The following is a 17252-nucleotide window of genomic DNA, read 5'->3' as shown; positions in this document are numbered from 1 at the left end:
GGCCGAATGTCTAACAACCAGAGTACGGAAGACGGCGTCTTAAAAAAAAAAAAAAAAAGGACCCTTTCTCAAGCTACGAAACATTCCGCGATGTATCTAAGTCGCCCTTATCCAACATGGCTGAAACAGAGTCGGTATCTGCTCTAGCTACCGGAAATATGTACGCCTCTATGGTCCAAAAGGCTCTTTCCGGTTGCGATTTTGACGAGTTCCGGCGGCTCCTCTCGCGGGGATTGGCTGTTGGCGGCGTTGTGGCTCAGCTCGTGTGCGGTGGTGGTATCTACAGCGGCTGCAGCGAAAGAGTTTGGCACGATGGTGAGAAAGGCCTCCCCGGCTACCCGAGCCCCCACCCTTCCTGGCCCCTCCAGCCCCGTACATCTTCCATCCACCCCAGTCCAGAGCGAGCGTGTTGCTCCCCGCCTCTCCAGCGCGTGGGTCGACCCTTTTGCTTCCCGCCACGGAGTCGCCGGGCCTTGCTCTAGGCCCCGAACCCTGGGCCAGCTCTAGGGTTGCGCGCCGGACCACTGGCTCGGAAGAGGCGCGCCGTGCGTCTAAGGATGCCCTTACTCCCGCCAGCTGCTTGGTAGAGGGAGGCGTAGGGATGGTGCCCTTTCCCTCCAAACGCTCTACCCTGGTGTAGGAACAATGGCCGAGGGATGTCTATCAAACCTATCCGAAGCTGACATTCCACTTCCTGCACTCGCGTGGGGCCTGGAGGGGTCGTGTTTGCTTTGTGGCGAGTTTTCTCAACTATTCCCCTTTTGCTTTTCCGTGTTTTGTCGTTCTCCCCTTAGGTTTTTACCCTTTTCTAATACATCTAGGTGTCCCACTTGTTTCCCTCAACCCTACCCAGTTGAGAAACCAAACCCATTGCCTTGAAGTCGATTTTGACTCATAGCGATCCTATAGGACAGAGTAGAACTGCCCCATAGGGTTTCCAAGGCTGTGTAAGTCTTTACCGAAGCACACTGCCACATCTCCCGCTTGAGCTGCTGGTTTAGTTTGAACTTTAAGGGTTAGTAGTCGAGCGCTGAACTACTTGCACCGCCTGTTGTTACCCTTGTTTATATTCTGATGGGACTGGAGTCTGAAAAGGTAGGCTTACCCGAGGTTCCAGGTACTTAGAATCTGGCTGGGGTGGTAGTGGAATGGGTGTTTTTTTTTGTTTTTTTTTTTTAGATCATCAGAAGAGGGATGCCTACAGGGCGTCTGGTTGCTGGTTTTGTAACTACCAGTGCAGTTATTGCTAACGATGAACTATGCCTAGTTGCACTTTTTGAATTGAGATTTTTCAGTGCTGACTCAATCTAGTCTCCCAAAAAGGACAAGGAATCAGAAGACTGTTTCCAGTTTCTGTTTTGCCATAACTAGCTTTGTGACTTTGGGCTTGTCATTTTACTCGTGTAAGTTTCCTTCTTCTTTGGTTGTATGTCCCCTCTTTGGTATTGTGTTAAAATTCAGCGATCAAAGTCTGAGACAGTTACAGCAATTAACATCAACAACTCATTCTTGAATAAATGTTAGTAATATTTCGTCATCAGCTTTGAGTAGAATTAAAAGTTAGAATTTATAATTAAAGTGGATAATTATTGGTTTGAACACCGTAAGTACTAGAAGGTGCAAGCTTCGATTTATTTTTGTTTTTTGTAGTTTGGGAAAATACTGGATGCCAGTGAACAGATCATAGGTATTATAATATTGCAACAGTCAACAGCAGAATGACTGTTCTCCTGTTTGTGAGACTTCTAAAAAGTAAACAAAGTCAGATTATTTATCAGAGTGAATCACAACTGCTTGGTAATCTCTCAGGATAAAGGATTTTATTAAGAAATTATGCATAATTTTTTTCACATTTTGGTTTGTCACAACTGGTTTTTCCTATTATAAATAGAAAAAAATATATATTTATTGTACTGGCCATTCCCCCAGGAAAGACTGTAAGGAATGCATGGACCAAATCTGCCCAGAAGTAAGCGGGGGGCGGCGGAGGGGGGGGGAACTGACAAGACATATGTTTATATTTACTAAAATAAAACAAAAGGGTTCTGAAAAGAACAATAAGAAGAAAGTGACCAAAACCACTTTGGGAGATATTATGATCTTTAAAAATTGCTAACAGGAAAGCACTGCCACTTAAAAATGATAATTTAGTTATGTCGCATATTTAGTAGTTTTAATCCATGTCTTTGGGTAATAAATACTGAAATAATAAGCTTTGCCTAGAGCCTTATTTTAAGACTAGATATAAAAAGAAGCATATTATGTAGCCATTTCCGTATGTTACCCTTTCAAATAGTCATTTAATTTGCATTAGCATAAGAATTAATATAATAGCAACTGATATAGCTACTGTACGGAACCCTGGTGGTTTGGTGGTTGAGAACTTGGCTGCTAACCAAAAGGTCGACAGTTCAAATCCACCAGCTGCTCCTTGGAAACCCTGTAGGGCAGTTCTGTTCTGTCCTATAGGGTCACTATGAGTCGGAATCAACTCCATGGCAACAGGTTTTTATAGCTACAGGGCAAACCTTATTGCAGGAATGCTAATGTGATTTCTATAAAATTATTTTTTTCTTAACAAATGACTCACTGAAACTGCTTTATGGGGGGTTGATGGCTGATGATAATGTCTACATAACAGGTAATCTAGTATAATGCTTTATCTGGCTTTAAGTCTAATCACTTTAACAAAGGCTTTGTATACAGGTCTGCATAGGTGAGGTCAATTACTCTTAATCTCTTGTCACCAAGTTCTCATTTGATCTCAAATCCTCTCAAACTTTTTATCAGCATAATTCAGTTTTAGATTGGGAGAGGGAGTATAATAACCCTTTGCTACACATATTATGTTTAAAGTACTGTTTTCCAGTTGCTTATTCAGAAAGTCTGGATATCAGCTATTTTACCTCCAATTTGTTTGCCATTAAAAATTCTGATCATTTCAAAACAGTTTGAAAGTCCTATCATTATAAATGAGTTTTTGTTTTGTCCAAAAATACTAGCTAGTACAGCAAAAGAAGAGAATGATTTGGAATTGGGTTTACAGTGGAGTTGCGTCATACTTGCATTTAATTTGTCAGTCTTATACACTTGGCAAAGATTGGGTAGGGGAATATTTCAATAGACCAGTGATTCTCAGCCAGGTGCAGTTTTGCCCCCCAAGGGACATCCGGCAATGTCTAGAGACATTTTTGGTTGTCACAAGTTGTCTGGGGAATGCTACTGGCGTCTAGTGAATGCTACTGGCGTCTAGTGAGTAGAGGCCGGGGATGCTGCTGAAGATCACACAGTGCGCAGGACAACCGCCCACAACAAGGAACTGTTCAGCCAAAAATGTCAGTAATACTAAGGTTGAGAAATTTCAAAATAGACCCACTAACAAAAAATGCCACCACCCCTGCCCCTCAGTGAGCATAAGATGGAAGAGTGAGTTGGGAAGAAAATATAGGAAAAAAAAAAAAAAGCAGTACAAAGTAGCTTATGCTGAATACTTACAGGCAGTAACTGCAATAGGATTTTGAGAAAAAAGCAGTCATTAAGGACTGGGGGTACTAAGGAAGACCTTAGGAGTTGCAGATCCAGCTTCTGATGCCATGTATGGGCAAAGGCATAAATACCATAGGAAGAGCACCCAATGTAATTATGTTTAGATAACCAACAATCATTAGTGTCATGAATGAAGATTTTATATTACTAATCCCACAAATAAGAGTTAGAAACTTACGTTGGAATCCCTTTTTTTCCCCATACAGTCTCACACCATTTTGCTGGTACAGCCTACCAAGAGGCCAGAAGGCAGAACTTACGCTGACTATGAATCTGTGAATGAATGTATGGAAGGTGAGTTTAATACGAATCGAGGAGTAGAAATCTGAGTTCTTTTCCTGACATTCACTATTAGAATATGTCTCATTTAGGAACTGGGTTTTATTCTTCCTCCAGATTTTATGAATTGTTCATTTGAGCAGGGGAAGTAGATATTTAGAACTGTAGTATGTATCCTGTAAATGTTTTAGAGGCATCCTGGTTAAACTCAAACACTGTCGAGTTATTACAGCAGGCTCTATGGAATGTCTTCTCAATCTAATAATCTGCTTATTAAACAAGTGTTATAACCTGTTGAGGTTTGGTTACAGCCCATCAGAATGTTGTTAGAAAATAAAAATTAGCTCGGAGAATAAAGGCACATGTAACCAAATCAGTATAATTTTTTATGCATGTGGTAAACTGATACTACCCTGAACGAACCTATTAGCCCATAATTTTTTTGTTCTGTTTTTTGTTTTCCTCAGTAAACCATTAGACGAGAACACATAGATTGGCTCTTCACAAATTGGGTTCATCTTTATGTTTCATCATATTAAGTACATCAGTTGTGCATCCCGTACACCCTTCTAACAAACTGTCCATTCTTTACTTCACCGTGTAAAAATTTTATGACACTTTGTTCCTACTGCAGGGCATGTTCCTGAACCTTGACTACTCAAAACTAACTGGGTTAGACTTTTAAAGTCTGTTTAAAGCTAACGATGAGTAGACCTGTGGGAAAAAAACTATTCGTAATAATCAGAGATGGCCTCTAGATAGCTGGTAATTTTCCTTTCTGGATGTCAATGAATTGCCTTTAATTTTTAACCTTTCAGTGACCAGTGGGATATATGGTTGCCCACCCATGTTTTCCAGCCCTTAGGTTTCTTGGGACACTCAGTTTCCCAGTAAAAGTATTTGCTGCCCTCCAGTGGTAATTTGCATAATGGCAGAAAAGGAAAGAAACATTCACAGGTGCAAAGTAGCTGGGGTAGAGTGCTTAAATATGAGGCAGTGCATCTAGGAAGTGTAGAACTTTGGTCTTGGCCCGAGACACCTTTTTAGCTCAGCACTGAAGTCACTCCTGAGATTCACCCTTCAGCCAAAGATTAGACAGGCCCATAAAACAAATAATGATACGTGTAGCTCAACCACGTATACCAGACTAAATAGGCCCACCAGCCCAGGGGCAAGGCAGGAGGGGACAGGAAAGCTGGACAAATAGAAAAGGGGAACCCAAAGTCAAGAAAGGGAGTGTTGACACATCGCTGGGTTAGCAGCCAGTGTCACAAAACAATATGTTTTAATTGTTTAATGAGAAACTAATTTGCTGTGTAAACTATCTAAAGCACAGTAATAATGATAATGATAAAAGCACAGTGTATTCAAAGTGCAAAAAATAAAAAATCTTCTGTCTCTTTTGGCTTTTAAACAGCTAGGTAAGCCTTTTCAGCATATTTATGGTTTCCTGTGTGATAATTAGGGAGCCCTTGTGGGTTTGTTTTGTGTGTGTGTGTGTGTGTGTCATATTTGGAAAATCAGGTGTTCAGTGTAACCAGGTGGAAGGTGCCCACAATAAATTGTGCCACCCATGTCCAGTGGGACAGACCTAAGACACACACCCACAAATCATGGCACCAGAGTACCCCCACAGTTTTGTGATCACGTATGTGCCCACATCATATTTCTCAAAATTCACATTACCAACTGAAAATTTTAACACACTCAATTGGTAAGCATGCATTCCAATACTGAAAACACATGCCATCAAAAAAAAAAATATCTGGACTCCAAAAGGTGAAGATCAAGGCTCTTGTTCTCTTTTCAGATCCATTCCTTTGCTGACGTCTTTACTTGCCGTTAAAGCAGACTTTGTGCACACACTGCACTAGCAGTTACTTTGTCTATATGATCGTGTTCTATCTTTGATTTCACAATACTCTTTACTAACCTTTGCTGATTTTAGTGACACCTAACTTTTATCTGCATCATAAAACGTTCTCAAGCATCGACAACACTCACCTTTGCACTGAGATACTCTCTAAAAGAAAGAATACCAAGTGTATCTGTCAGTACATTTTTCCTTATTTTTTAACACCTTTATTGAGATACAAGAAACCCTGGTGGCATAGTGGTTAAGAGGTACTGCTGCTAACCGAAAGGTTGGCAGTTCAAATCCACCAGGCTCTCCTTGGAAACCGTATGGGGCAGTTCTGCTCTGTCTTACAGGGCTGCTATGAGTCAGAATTGACTCAGTGGCAACAGGTTTTGCGGTTTTATCGAGACATAATTCACGTACCATAAAGTTCTCCATTTTAACTTTTAAAAAGTCAGGGTTGTACGAGCATCACCACCATAATTTCAGAACATTTTTATCCTCCCAAAAAGAAGCACCATACCCATTGACAGTCACTTCCAATTTCCCCTTCCAGCCTCATGGCAACCACTAATCTGCTTTCTGTCTCTATGGGTTTGCCTGTTCTGTACATTTTTCATAAATAGAATCATATAATATGTGGCCTTTTGTGTCTGCCTTCTATGGTTTAGCCTGTTGCTGGGGTTCATCTATGTTGTATCATGTATCAGAACTTTATTCCTTGTTATAGCTGAGTAATACTGCATTGTGTGAACAGACCACATTTTATAGCTGAATAATACTGCATTGTGTGAACAGACCACATTTTGCTTATTCATTCACCAGTTGATGGACGCAGATTCCACTTTTTGACTGTTACGAATAATGCTGCTGTGAACATTTCATATATAAGTTTTTCTGAGGACCTATGTCTTCTATTCTCTTAGGTATATATGCACAAATAGCTAGGAGTGGGAGCCCTGGTGGCACAGTGGTTAAGAGCTCAGCTGCTGTCCAGAAGGTCAGCATTGGAATCCACCAGCTGCTCTTTGAAAATCCTATGGAACAGTTCTACTCTGTCCTATAGGGTCACTGTAAGTCAGAATCTACTCGACCTCAGTGGATTTTTTAGCTAGGAGTGGAAATGCTGGGTCAAATGGTAATTCTGTGTTTGACCTTTTTGAGTAACTACCAAACTGTTTTCCACAGCAGCTGTGCCATTTTACATTTCCACCAGCAATTTATGAGGTTTCTTCGCCAACATTTGTTACTCTGAATGTTTTTAATTTAGCCATTCTAGTAGGTGTGAAGTAGTATCTAAGTGTGGTTTCGATTTTCTTTTCCCCTAAGATTAAAGATGATGAACATCTTTTCATGTGCTTATTGGCCATTTGCATATCTTTGGAGAAATGTCTATTCAAATTCTTTTACCTATTTTTAAATTATGTTATTTGTCTTTTAATTTTTCAGTTGTAAGAGTTCTTTATATGTATTCTGGGTACAAGTCTCTTACGATTTGCAAATACTTTCTTCCATTCTGTGGGTTGTCTTTTCACTTTCGTGGTAATGTCCTTTGAAGTACAAAAGTTCTTAAATTTTGATGAAGTCCAACTTGTCTGTTTTTTCTTTTATTGCATGTGCTTTTGGTACCATATCTGAGAAACCAATGCCTAATCCAAGGTCACAAAGATTTATGCCTGTATTTTCTTCTAAGAGTTTTATAGTTGGAGCTCTTACATTTAGGGGTCTTTGATCCACTTTGAGCTAACTTTTGTGTATGGTGTGAGGTAGGAATCCAGCTATTTCACATGTAGCTGTCCAGTTGTCCTGGTACCATTTGTTGAAAAGACTGCTCGTTATTTCATTGAGGAAACCCTGGTGGTGTAGTGGTTAAGTGCTATGGCTGCTAACCAGCAGGTCAACAGTTCAAATCCGCGAGGCGCTCCTTGGAAACTCTATGGGGGCAGTTGTGCTCCATCCTATAGGGTCTATCCTATAGGGTCTCTATGAGTCAGAATCGACTCGATGGCAGTGGGTATTAGTGGGTGGGCACTTCATTGAATTGTCTTGGCATCTTATTGAAAACCAGTTGACTATATATGTAAGAATTTATTTCTGGACTCTCAGTTCTATTCATTTGAACTGTTCCATTCCCTATCCTCTGCCAGTATCACATGATCTTGATTACTGTAGCAGTAAAATTTTAAATCATAAAGTGTGAGTCCTCCACCTTTATTCTTCAAGATTGTTTTGGCTGTTCTCGGTCCCATATATTTTCATATCAATTTTCAGATCAGCTTGTCAGTTTCTGCAAAAGCAGCTGGAATTTTGAAAGGGATTACAGTCTTCCATCCCATAAACACAGGCTCTTTTCCATTTATTTTGCTCTTTTAACTTCTTTCAGTAATGTCTTGTAGTTTGTGATATAAAATCTTATACTTCTTTTGTTAAATGTATTCTTAAGAGTTTTATTCTTTTTGAATGCTGTTGTAAATGGCATTGATTTCATTCCAGGTTGTTCATTGTTATTATGTAGAAATACAATAAATTTTTATAATTGGTTGCATATCTCGCAGCCTTTCTTTTTTTTTTTTCCAATTCTAGTAGCTTTTTTATGGATTCCTTAAGATCTTCTATATACAAGATCATGTCATCCACAAATAGAGATGGTTGTATTTCTTCCTTGCCAATCTGAATGTATTTTATTTCTCTTCCTTGTCTAATTGCTCTGGCTAGAACCTCCAGTACAGTGTTGCAGGAGCAAATATTCCTGTCTTATTCCTGATCTTAGCAGGAAAGAGCATGAGTGATATTCTCAGGTTACAGTATAATATACCAGTAGCAATCAAGAACCCTAAGACAGATGCTTGACAGCTCTGTGGCTGAGTATTGTCTTTTATTAGGATGTTGGAGAAGTTAATTTAGAGGTACATAAAGGGCCTACATGTACAGTATAGGATTTGTTTTCCCATATAACTAACATTTATGTCACTTGTTCATTCATTTTGGTAGTCTTAAGAGTAGAAGTTGATATTAGGAATGAGAGAAGAGTGTTTCGTTGAAAAAAAAAATAATGTGTTCTTTAATTAGGTTAATGTATGTTTGCTATCAGTGATTTTATTCTTTTCCCTTTTTATAACTTAAATTTGAGTACTGTGATTATGCTGATTTTTTATATACATTATCTCACATAATCCTCACAAAAACTGAAAAGGTACTGTTGTAATCTCTATTTGATAGGTAAGGCTCAGAGGATTGAGTCATGTGCCCAAGGCTTCACAGTAAAGGGCAGATTGGAATTCAGGATGTTTGAATCCAGAGCCTGGGGTCTTAAATACCCTGTTAAGCTTGCTGTCTTCCCTCCTTGTTAATTTTTGTTGTGATTTTTTGCGTTTCATCAGAATTTGAAAGTATTCCTTTGTCATCCATCATTCCCAAGTGTGGTATTTTTCTTTACTTATTCTGAGGCTTTAGTAATATTTATTTGTTGAAAAACCTGATGGTAGGCCCACTTATTAGAACCATCAGATTACGATTCCTTAAAGTCTCTTTAGGCACAAAATTGTTAACAATCCGGTGAATTTGTAAAAATTTAAGAATTTTCTAGTTGTAATAATTAAAACAAAAGCCGTCAACCTAACATCCTTTTCCCAACCCAAATTTATTAAAATAAATCTTATGATACAACTGTATAACACCGCTCATATGTAGAAGTTTATACAATTTTAAGATCTTGGATTCTTCCCTCTTTTAGGCGTTTGTAAAATGTACGAAGAACATCTGAAGAGAATGAATCCCAACAGTCCCTCTATCACATATGATATCAGTCAGTTGTTTGATTTTATTGACGATCTGGCAGACCTCAGCTGTCTTGTGTAAGTATTAGCCACCATTTCTCGTAACTTGTATTTTTCTATCATTTATCTGTTTGTTTGACGTGATTTATAGTATTAAGAGCTCACTGTGTGTCTGGCACTGATCTTTGTATTTTGATTATTATATAGTAATTTATATTTCATCTGTATATAAGTTATAGATCAAGTTGGTAATATATTCGTAAAACTAAAGGCACAGGAAAATCTTAAGAACTTGGCTATTTGATACAGTTAGTATGCAGAGAGAATGCTAATTAAGAAGTTCAGATTTCTTAATTTTTTGTCTTATGGTCTTTGTCCAAAAGCAGTCAGCTTTGCATGGAAACTAACATTGTTCCCTTTTCGCAGCATTATTTTAAAAACTTAAATATGCGTAGAAGTGAAGTGGGATTTTGTTTTAACCTTACATTGTATTAAATATGTAAATTTCAGTATGTTACAATGTAACTTTTTAAACCCTTGTGTTTTCTATTCTCAGAGATTTGTCAAATTAAAATTTTTTTTCTAACATTATGTGATAGTAATTTGTATTGATAATTTACTTATCACCACTACCACCAAAGAGCATAAAGTGATACAGACTTGATTATAATCTCAACATTTTTGGATGAGAGTGGAAGTAGACCTAATTTTACAGAGGAAAATGGAAATGCCCTATAATGGGGTGATCTTCAGTCAGCTGGTGTTCGTGTACTGTATTTTACACAGAGAACACTCAACCTCCTATATTTGTTTGGCAACTAAGCCTCCCCCCACCCCCGCCCATGAAAAGAGTACGTTATTTGTGTAAAAAATGTCTTACTTATTACATGCCAGGGACTGTGCTAGAAGTAGGGCTTCTTGACCAATTCAGTCTGGTTCAGAAGACCCCCTGCTGAGCATTTGCCTTTTACTTGGGGATCTTGTTAAAATATAGTTTCTGATTCAGTATTTCTGGGGTGGAAGTGCAACTTCTCAGCAGGGGGTTGAACCAGACCAAACTTGTTCGAAGCCCTGCCTAGAAGCTGAAGGAGCACTAGTGAAAAACACAGGTCCTACTGCAGGCACTTACTGGATCACTGCGGACCCGAGCCTGGCATCTGGCTGTACCTGTGTTGTCCCCCCAAAGGTTCCTGTGAAAACAGGTGCTTCCTTGGGATTTTTGAGGAGCTTGTTTTCTCCACCTCTTCACTGTGTTTCAGTTACAGCCATTTTACTTTGCTGGCTCAAAACATTCAGGTGATCAGTTTACAGTCATTAATGAAATGTGTTAAAGCTTTGATTATATTTTTTTCAATATAAATAAGCTCAGAAAACTATAAGAGGCCAAAACTACAACTGTTATTCTGTGTTGGTTTCTATGTCTGTAGTTGCTTTGCTTATAGTTTGATATCTTTTTTAAAGACCAGGTATATTTATTCTGCAAATATTTACTGAGGGCTAACTGTGTACCAAGTAATTATGACTGAATGACCTGAAATTTAAGTGGGAGTGAAGGGGCAGAGAGGAGACAGATGGAGGTGTAGCATAAATTAATTGTAGCTCCCAAAGAGGTCATACCTGACATATAGTTGATGTTTATAAGTGCATGTCATCTCTGTAATATGATGTGAGGCATAGCTCTTAAATTATTAATAGTTTTTCTTTCCCCTTGGTATTAAATATTGTTGCCATCGAGTTGATTTCAACTCAACTCGATTTCAACCCTTTTAAGGCTGTGACCTTGATCAGAAGCAGATCACCAGGCCTGTCTTCCGAGGCACCTCTGGGTGGGTTCAAACAGTTGGCCTTTTGGCTAGTAGTTGAGTGCTTAACCTTTTGCACCACTCATGGGCTCTTGGATTAATCATTAGAGAGCTATATTCTGAATTGATGGAGTAGTCTAAAGAAAAGTGAAAGAATCTGATATGACTTCTTTCATGCTAAATTTTGCAACATCTTATATTCTCAGAATCTTGAAGTTATTTATCTGATGAAAACTGTAGGGTTTTTATTTGGGAAATTATCACACGTGAACTTAGAAACTGACTAAATGTTTCACTTGGCATATACTAAGGTTTTAATAGAGGTAATGTGTGGCAAAAGAAGCCCGGATGGTGCAGTGGCTAAGCACTGGCTGCTAACTGAAAGGTCAGCAGTTCAAACCTACCACTTGCTCTGCAGGAGAAAGATGTGGCAGTCTGCTTCCATAAAGATTAAAGCTTTGGAAACCCTGTGGGGTAGTTCTGCTCTGTGAGTAGGCTCAACAGCAACGGGTTTGGATTTTTGGTTTTGATACATGATAATTATCATTCTTTAAATGAATTGTGGATTTTTTTTTTAATTAATGGCTCTGTGATTTTATAAAATCACTTACTAGACATGAAGTATCTAATCCTTATGCTTTGGGATGTGGTACTTGTTCCCAGTAGATGGAAGTTACTTAAAGCCAAGGAGCATGTGTTAGTCATCTCAGGAGGCAGTGATTAAGACCTAGCTGTTGTTGGAATTAGACATAGTTTGAATCCTGGACCTACCATTCATTAGCTCCCTTGGGCAAATTTGCTTAATATTGCTAAGCCTCGGTTTCCTCATTTGTAAAATTTGATAAGCTCTACCTCACAGGACTACTTGTGAGGATCAAGTGCTTGCTTAGCACAGCAGTATCGGATACATAGCAGGAACTCAGTTTTAAATTAGATCAACAGGTCAGATACAGGGTTTTATTTTTAATTATAGTCAGTATTTTAGTTCTTTATAAAACGCCAAAAGTGGAATGGCTCATGAATTTTAAATTCCACAAGTGAGATAAATTGAACTATTAGCCAGTAAAGAGGTTTTGGGTTTTGGTTTTTTGTTTGTTTTGACAGTGTAAAAATTACACAGTAAAACAGTGGTTAAGCGGTTATAAGGGACATACTACAAGTCATGACAGAACATAACTTTATGCCATTAAATGTAAACCAAAACCAAACCCGTTGCCATCAAGTCAATTCCAACTCATAGCAACCCTATAGGACAGGGTAGAACTACTCCATAGGGTTTCCAAGGAGTGGCTGGTAGATTCAAACTGCCGACCTTTTGGTTAGCAGTCGAGCTTTTAACCACTGTGCCACCAGGGCTCCAATATTGCATTATTAAAGGAAATTGGGGGAAGACTTCTTTAATTATTTTCTAGGGAATTCTTTCCAGCTACAGTATTTCACGTAGTATAGGAAAAAGATTAATATTAATCTATAGATTCTAATAGTCTCTCTGGAAAGTTGTAAAACCATAGTTATTTAAGTTTCTGTCTCAAGTGTTGAAAATTTTTTGGCCTCTGAAGACTTTCAGAATCTGATTTAGAATTTAGAACCATTTTGCCCACAAGACTTCGGTCCATCCCTTTTGTTGTTTGAATATTCAGGAGGAAATAAAGTCATCCACAGAGGTCCTCCGCTACCACGGTGCTTCCTGAAACGGCACATCCTGCTCCTCTCCCTATCTGGGAATTGTGACCAAGGATGGGGAGCATTTTGGATTTTTTAATTGTTGAATACTTGTTGCTGCTGTTAGTAAATTTATGTGGCAGTGATCTAGGACTGTTTTTTTTTGTTTGTTTTTTTTAACCAGTATAGGAGGAAATGGAATAAGATTCCAGGGCAAATTTGTCAGCAATAAAATTTAAGCATAGAGGACTTGTGTTTTATATCTTTAAAACCAGAGTATGAATTTCTTCACATTTTTCTGATCCGTAAGTTGTTTTTTTAATAAGCTTTTTATAAGATTAAAATAACAGCTTTCAAATATGCACGCTGTCTTTCCTTGGTTGCTTAGAGACAAAAGGGACATTTTCCTCCTCAGTTATTGTAATGAAGAGGTATTCCTAATCAGGAAGGCAACCTGGTATCAGTGAAGACACTGCTGATGTCACTGCTCAGGCCCACAGCTTCTGTTCTTGTATAAACCTAGGTTCACTGACCGTAACAATATGCTAAAAGATTCATCTGTGCCAACAGCTAGATATTTTATTAATGTACTTAACATTTAATTGTCTCCTTTTCATGTGCCAGTTAACAGCCATCAACACACAGCTTTCCATATAAGGAGGGAATTATTATTATTTCATGAGTTGGAAAACAGCGTACAAGCTGATGGATTCCTAAGTGTTCACAAGCCAAAATAATGGTGTTCGGAAGAACAGTCTAAATAAGGCCATCCCACCCAGATATAGTTCTGAAAAATTCTGTTCCTTTTTTAATTCTCTTCCAGTGTTAGTATAAACATTGTAGTCTATTCTGAAGTAGACTAAATTAGCACTTACTTAATTAGGAAGCATGAACAGGGGATATTAAAAGAAAATTGTTTCAAGTTTTAGAATATTTTTCATCGTAACAAAAGGACATTAGAAAAACAATTTTTTTTTCCTGGTTAAACATTTTCTAAAATGGAAAGCTTGTGTGGTTTTAATAAACTAGATTCTTGTCTTACCGTTGGCAGGGAAGAATATGGTATTAATGGTATTAAACCATTCCTACTTTGGGGTTTATTTCTTTTGCTAAAAATTGGAGCTTGTGTGTGTAGTTCAGTGGCTAACGGTGAGGACTCTGGAGTCAGGAATGTTTAAGCTCTACTACTTGCTCAAGGTCACAGGCCTCTTTGAGCCTCAGTTTCCTCATTTATAACACGAGGATAATAATCATACTTGTTCACTGGGTTGTACAAAGGATTAAGCGAGCTAATCCAGATAAGCACTTAATACCTTGCCCTTGGTAACTTCTGAATAGATGTTAATTATTATTATCATCTGTGTTTACGTAATATCTTTTGCTGAGAAGTTAAAAATGAAACTTCCAGCTAAAGCAAGACGATAATTGACACATCAGGTATTTTGTTTGTCTGGGCTATCCCTAAGTTATCTTTCTAAGCAAACCACATCCCCAGCCTCTAGGATGCTATGCGGTGTTTCCACCAGATGGTGCACGTGGCTTTCAAACGTTGGGATTGTTCTTTGTGAAATCTCTGATCACTTATTATCTACTTTTTTATATAGTGGCTTTAGTTTGGACTCCAAAAATAAATTTATTGCTTAAGTAGGTAGATTTCAAGTTTTAGGCCTGGTGGAATGTTTCTCCCTATTTTTTGATTCCCCCAAATATAGCTTGAGTAATTGGCTATTAAGTGATACCATCAGCTCTAAAAACCCATTGGCATTTTACTACTAATGCCATTCCTGACCCTTCTCCCCTGATGAGGGCCGTTTTTTAATTTCTTTATCTTCAAGAATTGTTTTCTGATAATTCTCATAGACCTAGCATTGTTTTAAAAAGCAAATCCTGAAATATAAGAATATTTCAAGGTGGAAAAACCAACAAGAAATCTTTGTGGAAGTAACATGTTTCTAAAGGTTTTTTAGTTAATTCAAAATAAATGTACAGATTTGAAGTTCACGCTAGTGTCTGTTGTCTGTTTTTAATCGCCTAAAAACCATAAAAACAGTAACTACGTAAGAGAAAGGACGTGTGGTTCCTGGTCGTACCCTGTCAAGGAGTAGATAAGTAACACATTGAGCATTTCACTTAACGTTTCTAGGCCTTGGCTGCTTTTTCCACTGTAGGATTGTACTTGATGAGCCAAAGTTCATATCACTTAAGATTGAACAGCCGTGTAACCAGCACTTAACTTTCCATGCATGGCTATATGCACGTTTGTGCCATCATTGATTAGTTATAATTTGGGGCTTTAAAAACATGGCAGTAATTGACCACTTAACCTTGCTTATACCGTTTTTGTTCCGCAGTTACCGAGCTGATACCCAGACGTACCAGCCTTACAACAAAGACTGGATTAAGGAGAAGATCTACGTGCTCCTTCGTCGGCAGGCCCAACAGGCTGGGAAATAGTTGAGTTGGAAGCATTAGGGGGAAGGGGGTGGGCTTGGAACACAGGTGTGTACAGTGTGCCGTAGTGGGGGTTTTGTATTATAGTAGTCCTGTTTCCATTTTGTTACACTCTAGCCAGGATTCAATGTATTAGATGAAATGTGAGGATTTTGTTCAATCTGAAACCCCCGTTTCCCTTTTTTCTTTCTTTCTTTCTTTTTTTTTTTTTTTACTTAACCATTTTTATGATGACTTAGAAGAAGGTTCTTTGTCAGTTAATGTTGGTTCCAATTCATCAAGATGTTCCTGTCTGCTTTATAACGTTCACTGTATTAACCCTTCTGCAAGGTGAACGGGGTGGGGGGTGGTAACAAAGTTTAGTTATGTCCTCAAGATAAAGCCTTAGTTAAAAATAAATGCTTTTTAGTTATAATTCCCCGTGTTTTGTTTTAGTTGTTCGTTTGTTTTTGTGTCTGAACATTGAATTTTCTTGCAAACCATTGTCAGTTTCAAAACCAATAGGAAATTGAAAGTTTATGTATGTGCTGAAGACATTTTGCTGCGGTTTATGTGGAGCTAACAAGCTTTTACCTCACTTTTTTCAGCTGTGTAAGTAAATCTCAACTGTAGCTCCCAGGTTTGTATCTACTGCTGACAAAAACATTATGAAAGACTTTCTGGTGACATAATTTGTCTGCGGGAGGAGCCAGGTTGATTCCTTAGTATTGAACAAGTACTTTTTCTGGAGAGCCCTGTGCTTTCTCAGAGCCTTCAGTAGTTGAGTACTTATTATCCACTCTTGTATGGAAGCTGTAAGGGCAGGAGAAAGACCACAGAAAAGTACCAGATGCGTTTGCATTTACTGTAGAGCAGTCACACTGTGACTTAAACAGACACTAATCTGTACTTCCATTTATCTTGTGCATGGTCATTCCCTGATTCTGCTATTGTCAGTAGCCAATAATATTACACACCGTAAGATCGGCAGTTTTCTGGAAGGCTTTGTGACTGGCCTAACGACCTCCCTTTTCCTGCCCCCATGAGCAGACTAGGATCTCAGCTAGTTTTCTCAGGTAGTTCTCTGCAGAACCAAATTGTGCTTGTACATGCTCAGCTTTTCTATGGAATAATTACCCTATTAATCTGTTAATGAAATGTCATTGTACCAAAGGATTATTAAAATTAGGGTGTCTGACAAAATTAAGTATAACCGTAGTTAATGTTTCACTGTGAATCGGGCAGATTTTAAGCTAAAATGTTCTCGCAGGAAAAAAAAAATAGGTCCAAAAGTAAGTCAGGTTGCTCTATTTTTCGTTTGGCCTGCCCTGCTAAGTTTTATTTCTCTCACATATGACTTGGCTTCGTTGTTTGAAAAATATTCTAGAGCAGATCTGGAGGGAATGGGATCCCTAGATTCTCGGATATAGTACAACTTCTGCTTTCAGGCTTATAGAGGAAAATAGGATTTTCTGTATAGAATGTGAAAGAATAGCTCTGTATCCTAGATGTTGGGTGATGAGAGCAAAAAGGAAGGGAGCAGTATTTTCAGTCATGGTTTAAGGACGAACAGGAGTAGAATAAACATGGACAAACACACTTTTAACTGTCCGATACCATAAGGAAGAGGAGTAGAAGCAGCCTTTTCATTGTTAAGTCTGTAATGTAACTACTTCATGGTTTGGCCCAGCTACAACTGCTGCCCCCATGTCATTAGAGAGTTGAAGAATTGATTGTGTGGCCTTTCCCCAACCATAAGTAAAACAGGTTTCCTTTCTGCTTACAAAGTGATATTTTATGCTGCTACCTGAAGGTGAAACCTACAGGCAAATTGTAAAATTCCTAATTCTCTAATCTATCTTATTTTACATACCTGAGAATGGCTCTTTAGTGTTTGAT

The 17252-nt window shown here is 38.4% G+C and overlaps 1 protein-coding gene across 1 annotated transcript; it reads left to right on the top strand.

Annotated features, from left to right (window-relative positions):
• Positions 1–206: 206 nt before the first annotated feature.
• On the top strand, positions 207–15793 carry ERH (ERH mRNA splicing and mitosis factor). Its single transcript, XM_049898776.1, has 4 exons — positions 207–315; positions 3753–3840; positions 9417–9537; positions 15275–15793. Exons 1-4 carry the CDS (start codon positions 313–315, stop codon positions 15375–15377), a joined length of 315 nt encoding a protein of 104 aa, XP_049754733.1. The 5' UTR covers positions 207–312; the 3' UTR covers positions 15378–15793.
• The last annotated feature ends 1459 nt before the right edge of the window (positions 15794–17252 follow it).

Source organism: Elephas maximus, chromosome 10, assembly GCF_024166365.1.
Source record: "Elephas maximus indicus isolate mEleMax1 chromosome 10, mEleMax1 primary haplotype, whole genome shotgun sequence".
NCBI lineage: Eukaryota > Metazoa > Chordata > Mammalia > Proboscidea > Elephantidae > Elephas > Elephas maximus.
This window is presented reverse-complemented; position numbering and strand designations above follow the sequence as displayed.

What these genes read in the sequence shown, in the direction of transcription:
- ERH (XM_049898776.1), top strand. An exon ending in TGTGAATGAATGTATGGAAG is followed by an intron (nt 3,841 to 9,416) that starts GTGAGTTTAATA and finishes TCCCTCTTTTAG; the next exon opens with GCGTTTGTAAAATGTACGAA. An exon ending in GCAGACCTCAGCTGTCTTGT is followed by an intron (nt 9,538 to 15,274) that starts GTAAGTATTAGC and finishes TTTGTTCCGCAG; the next exon opens with TTACCGAGCTGATACCCAGA.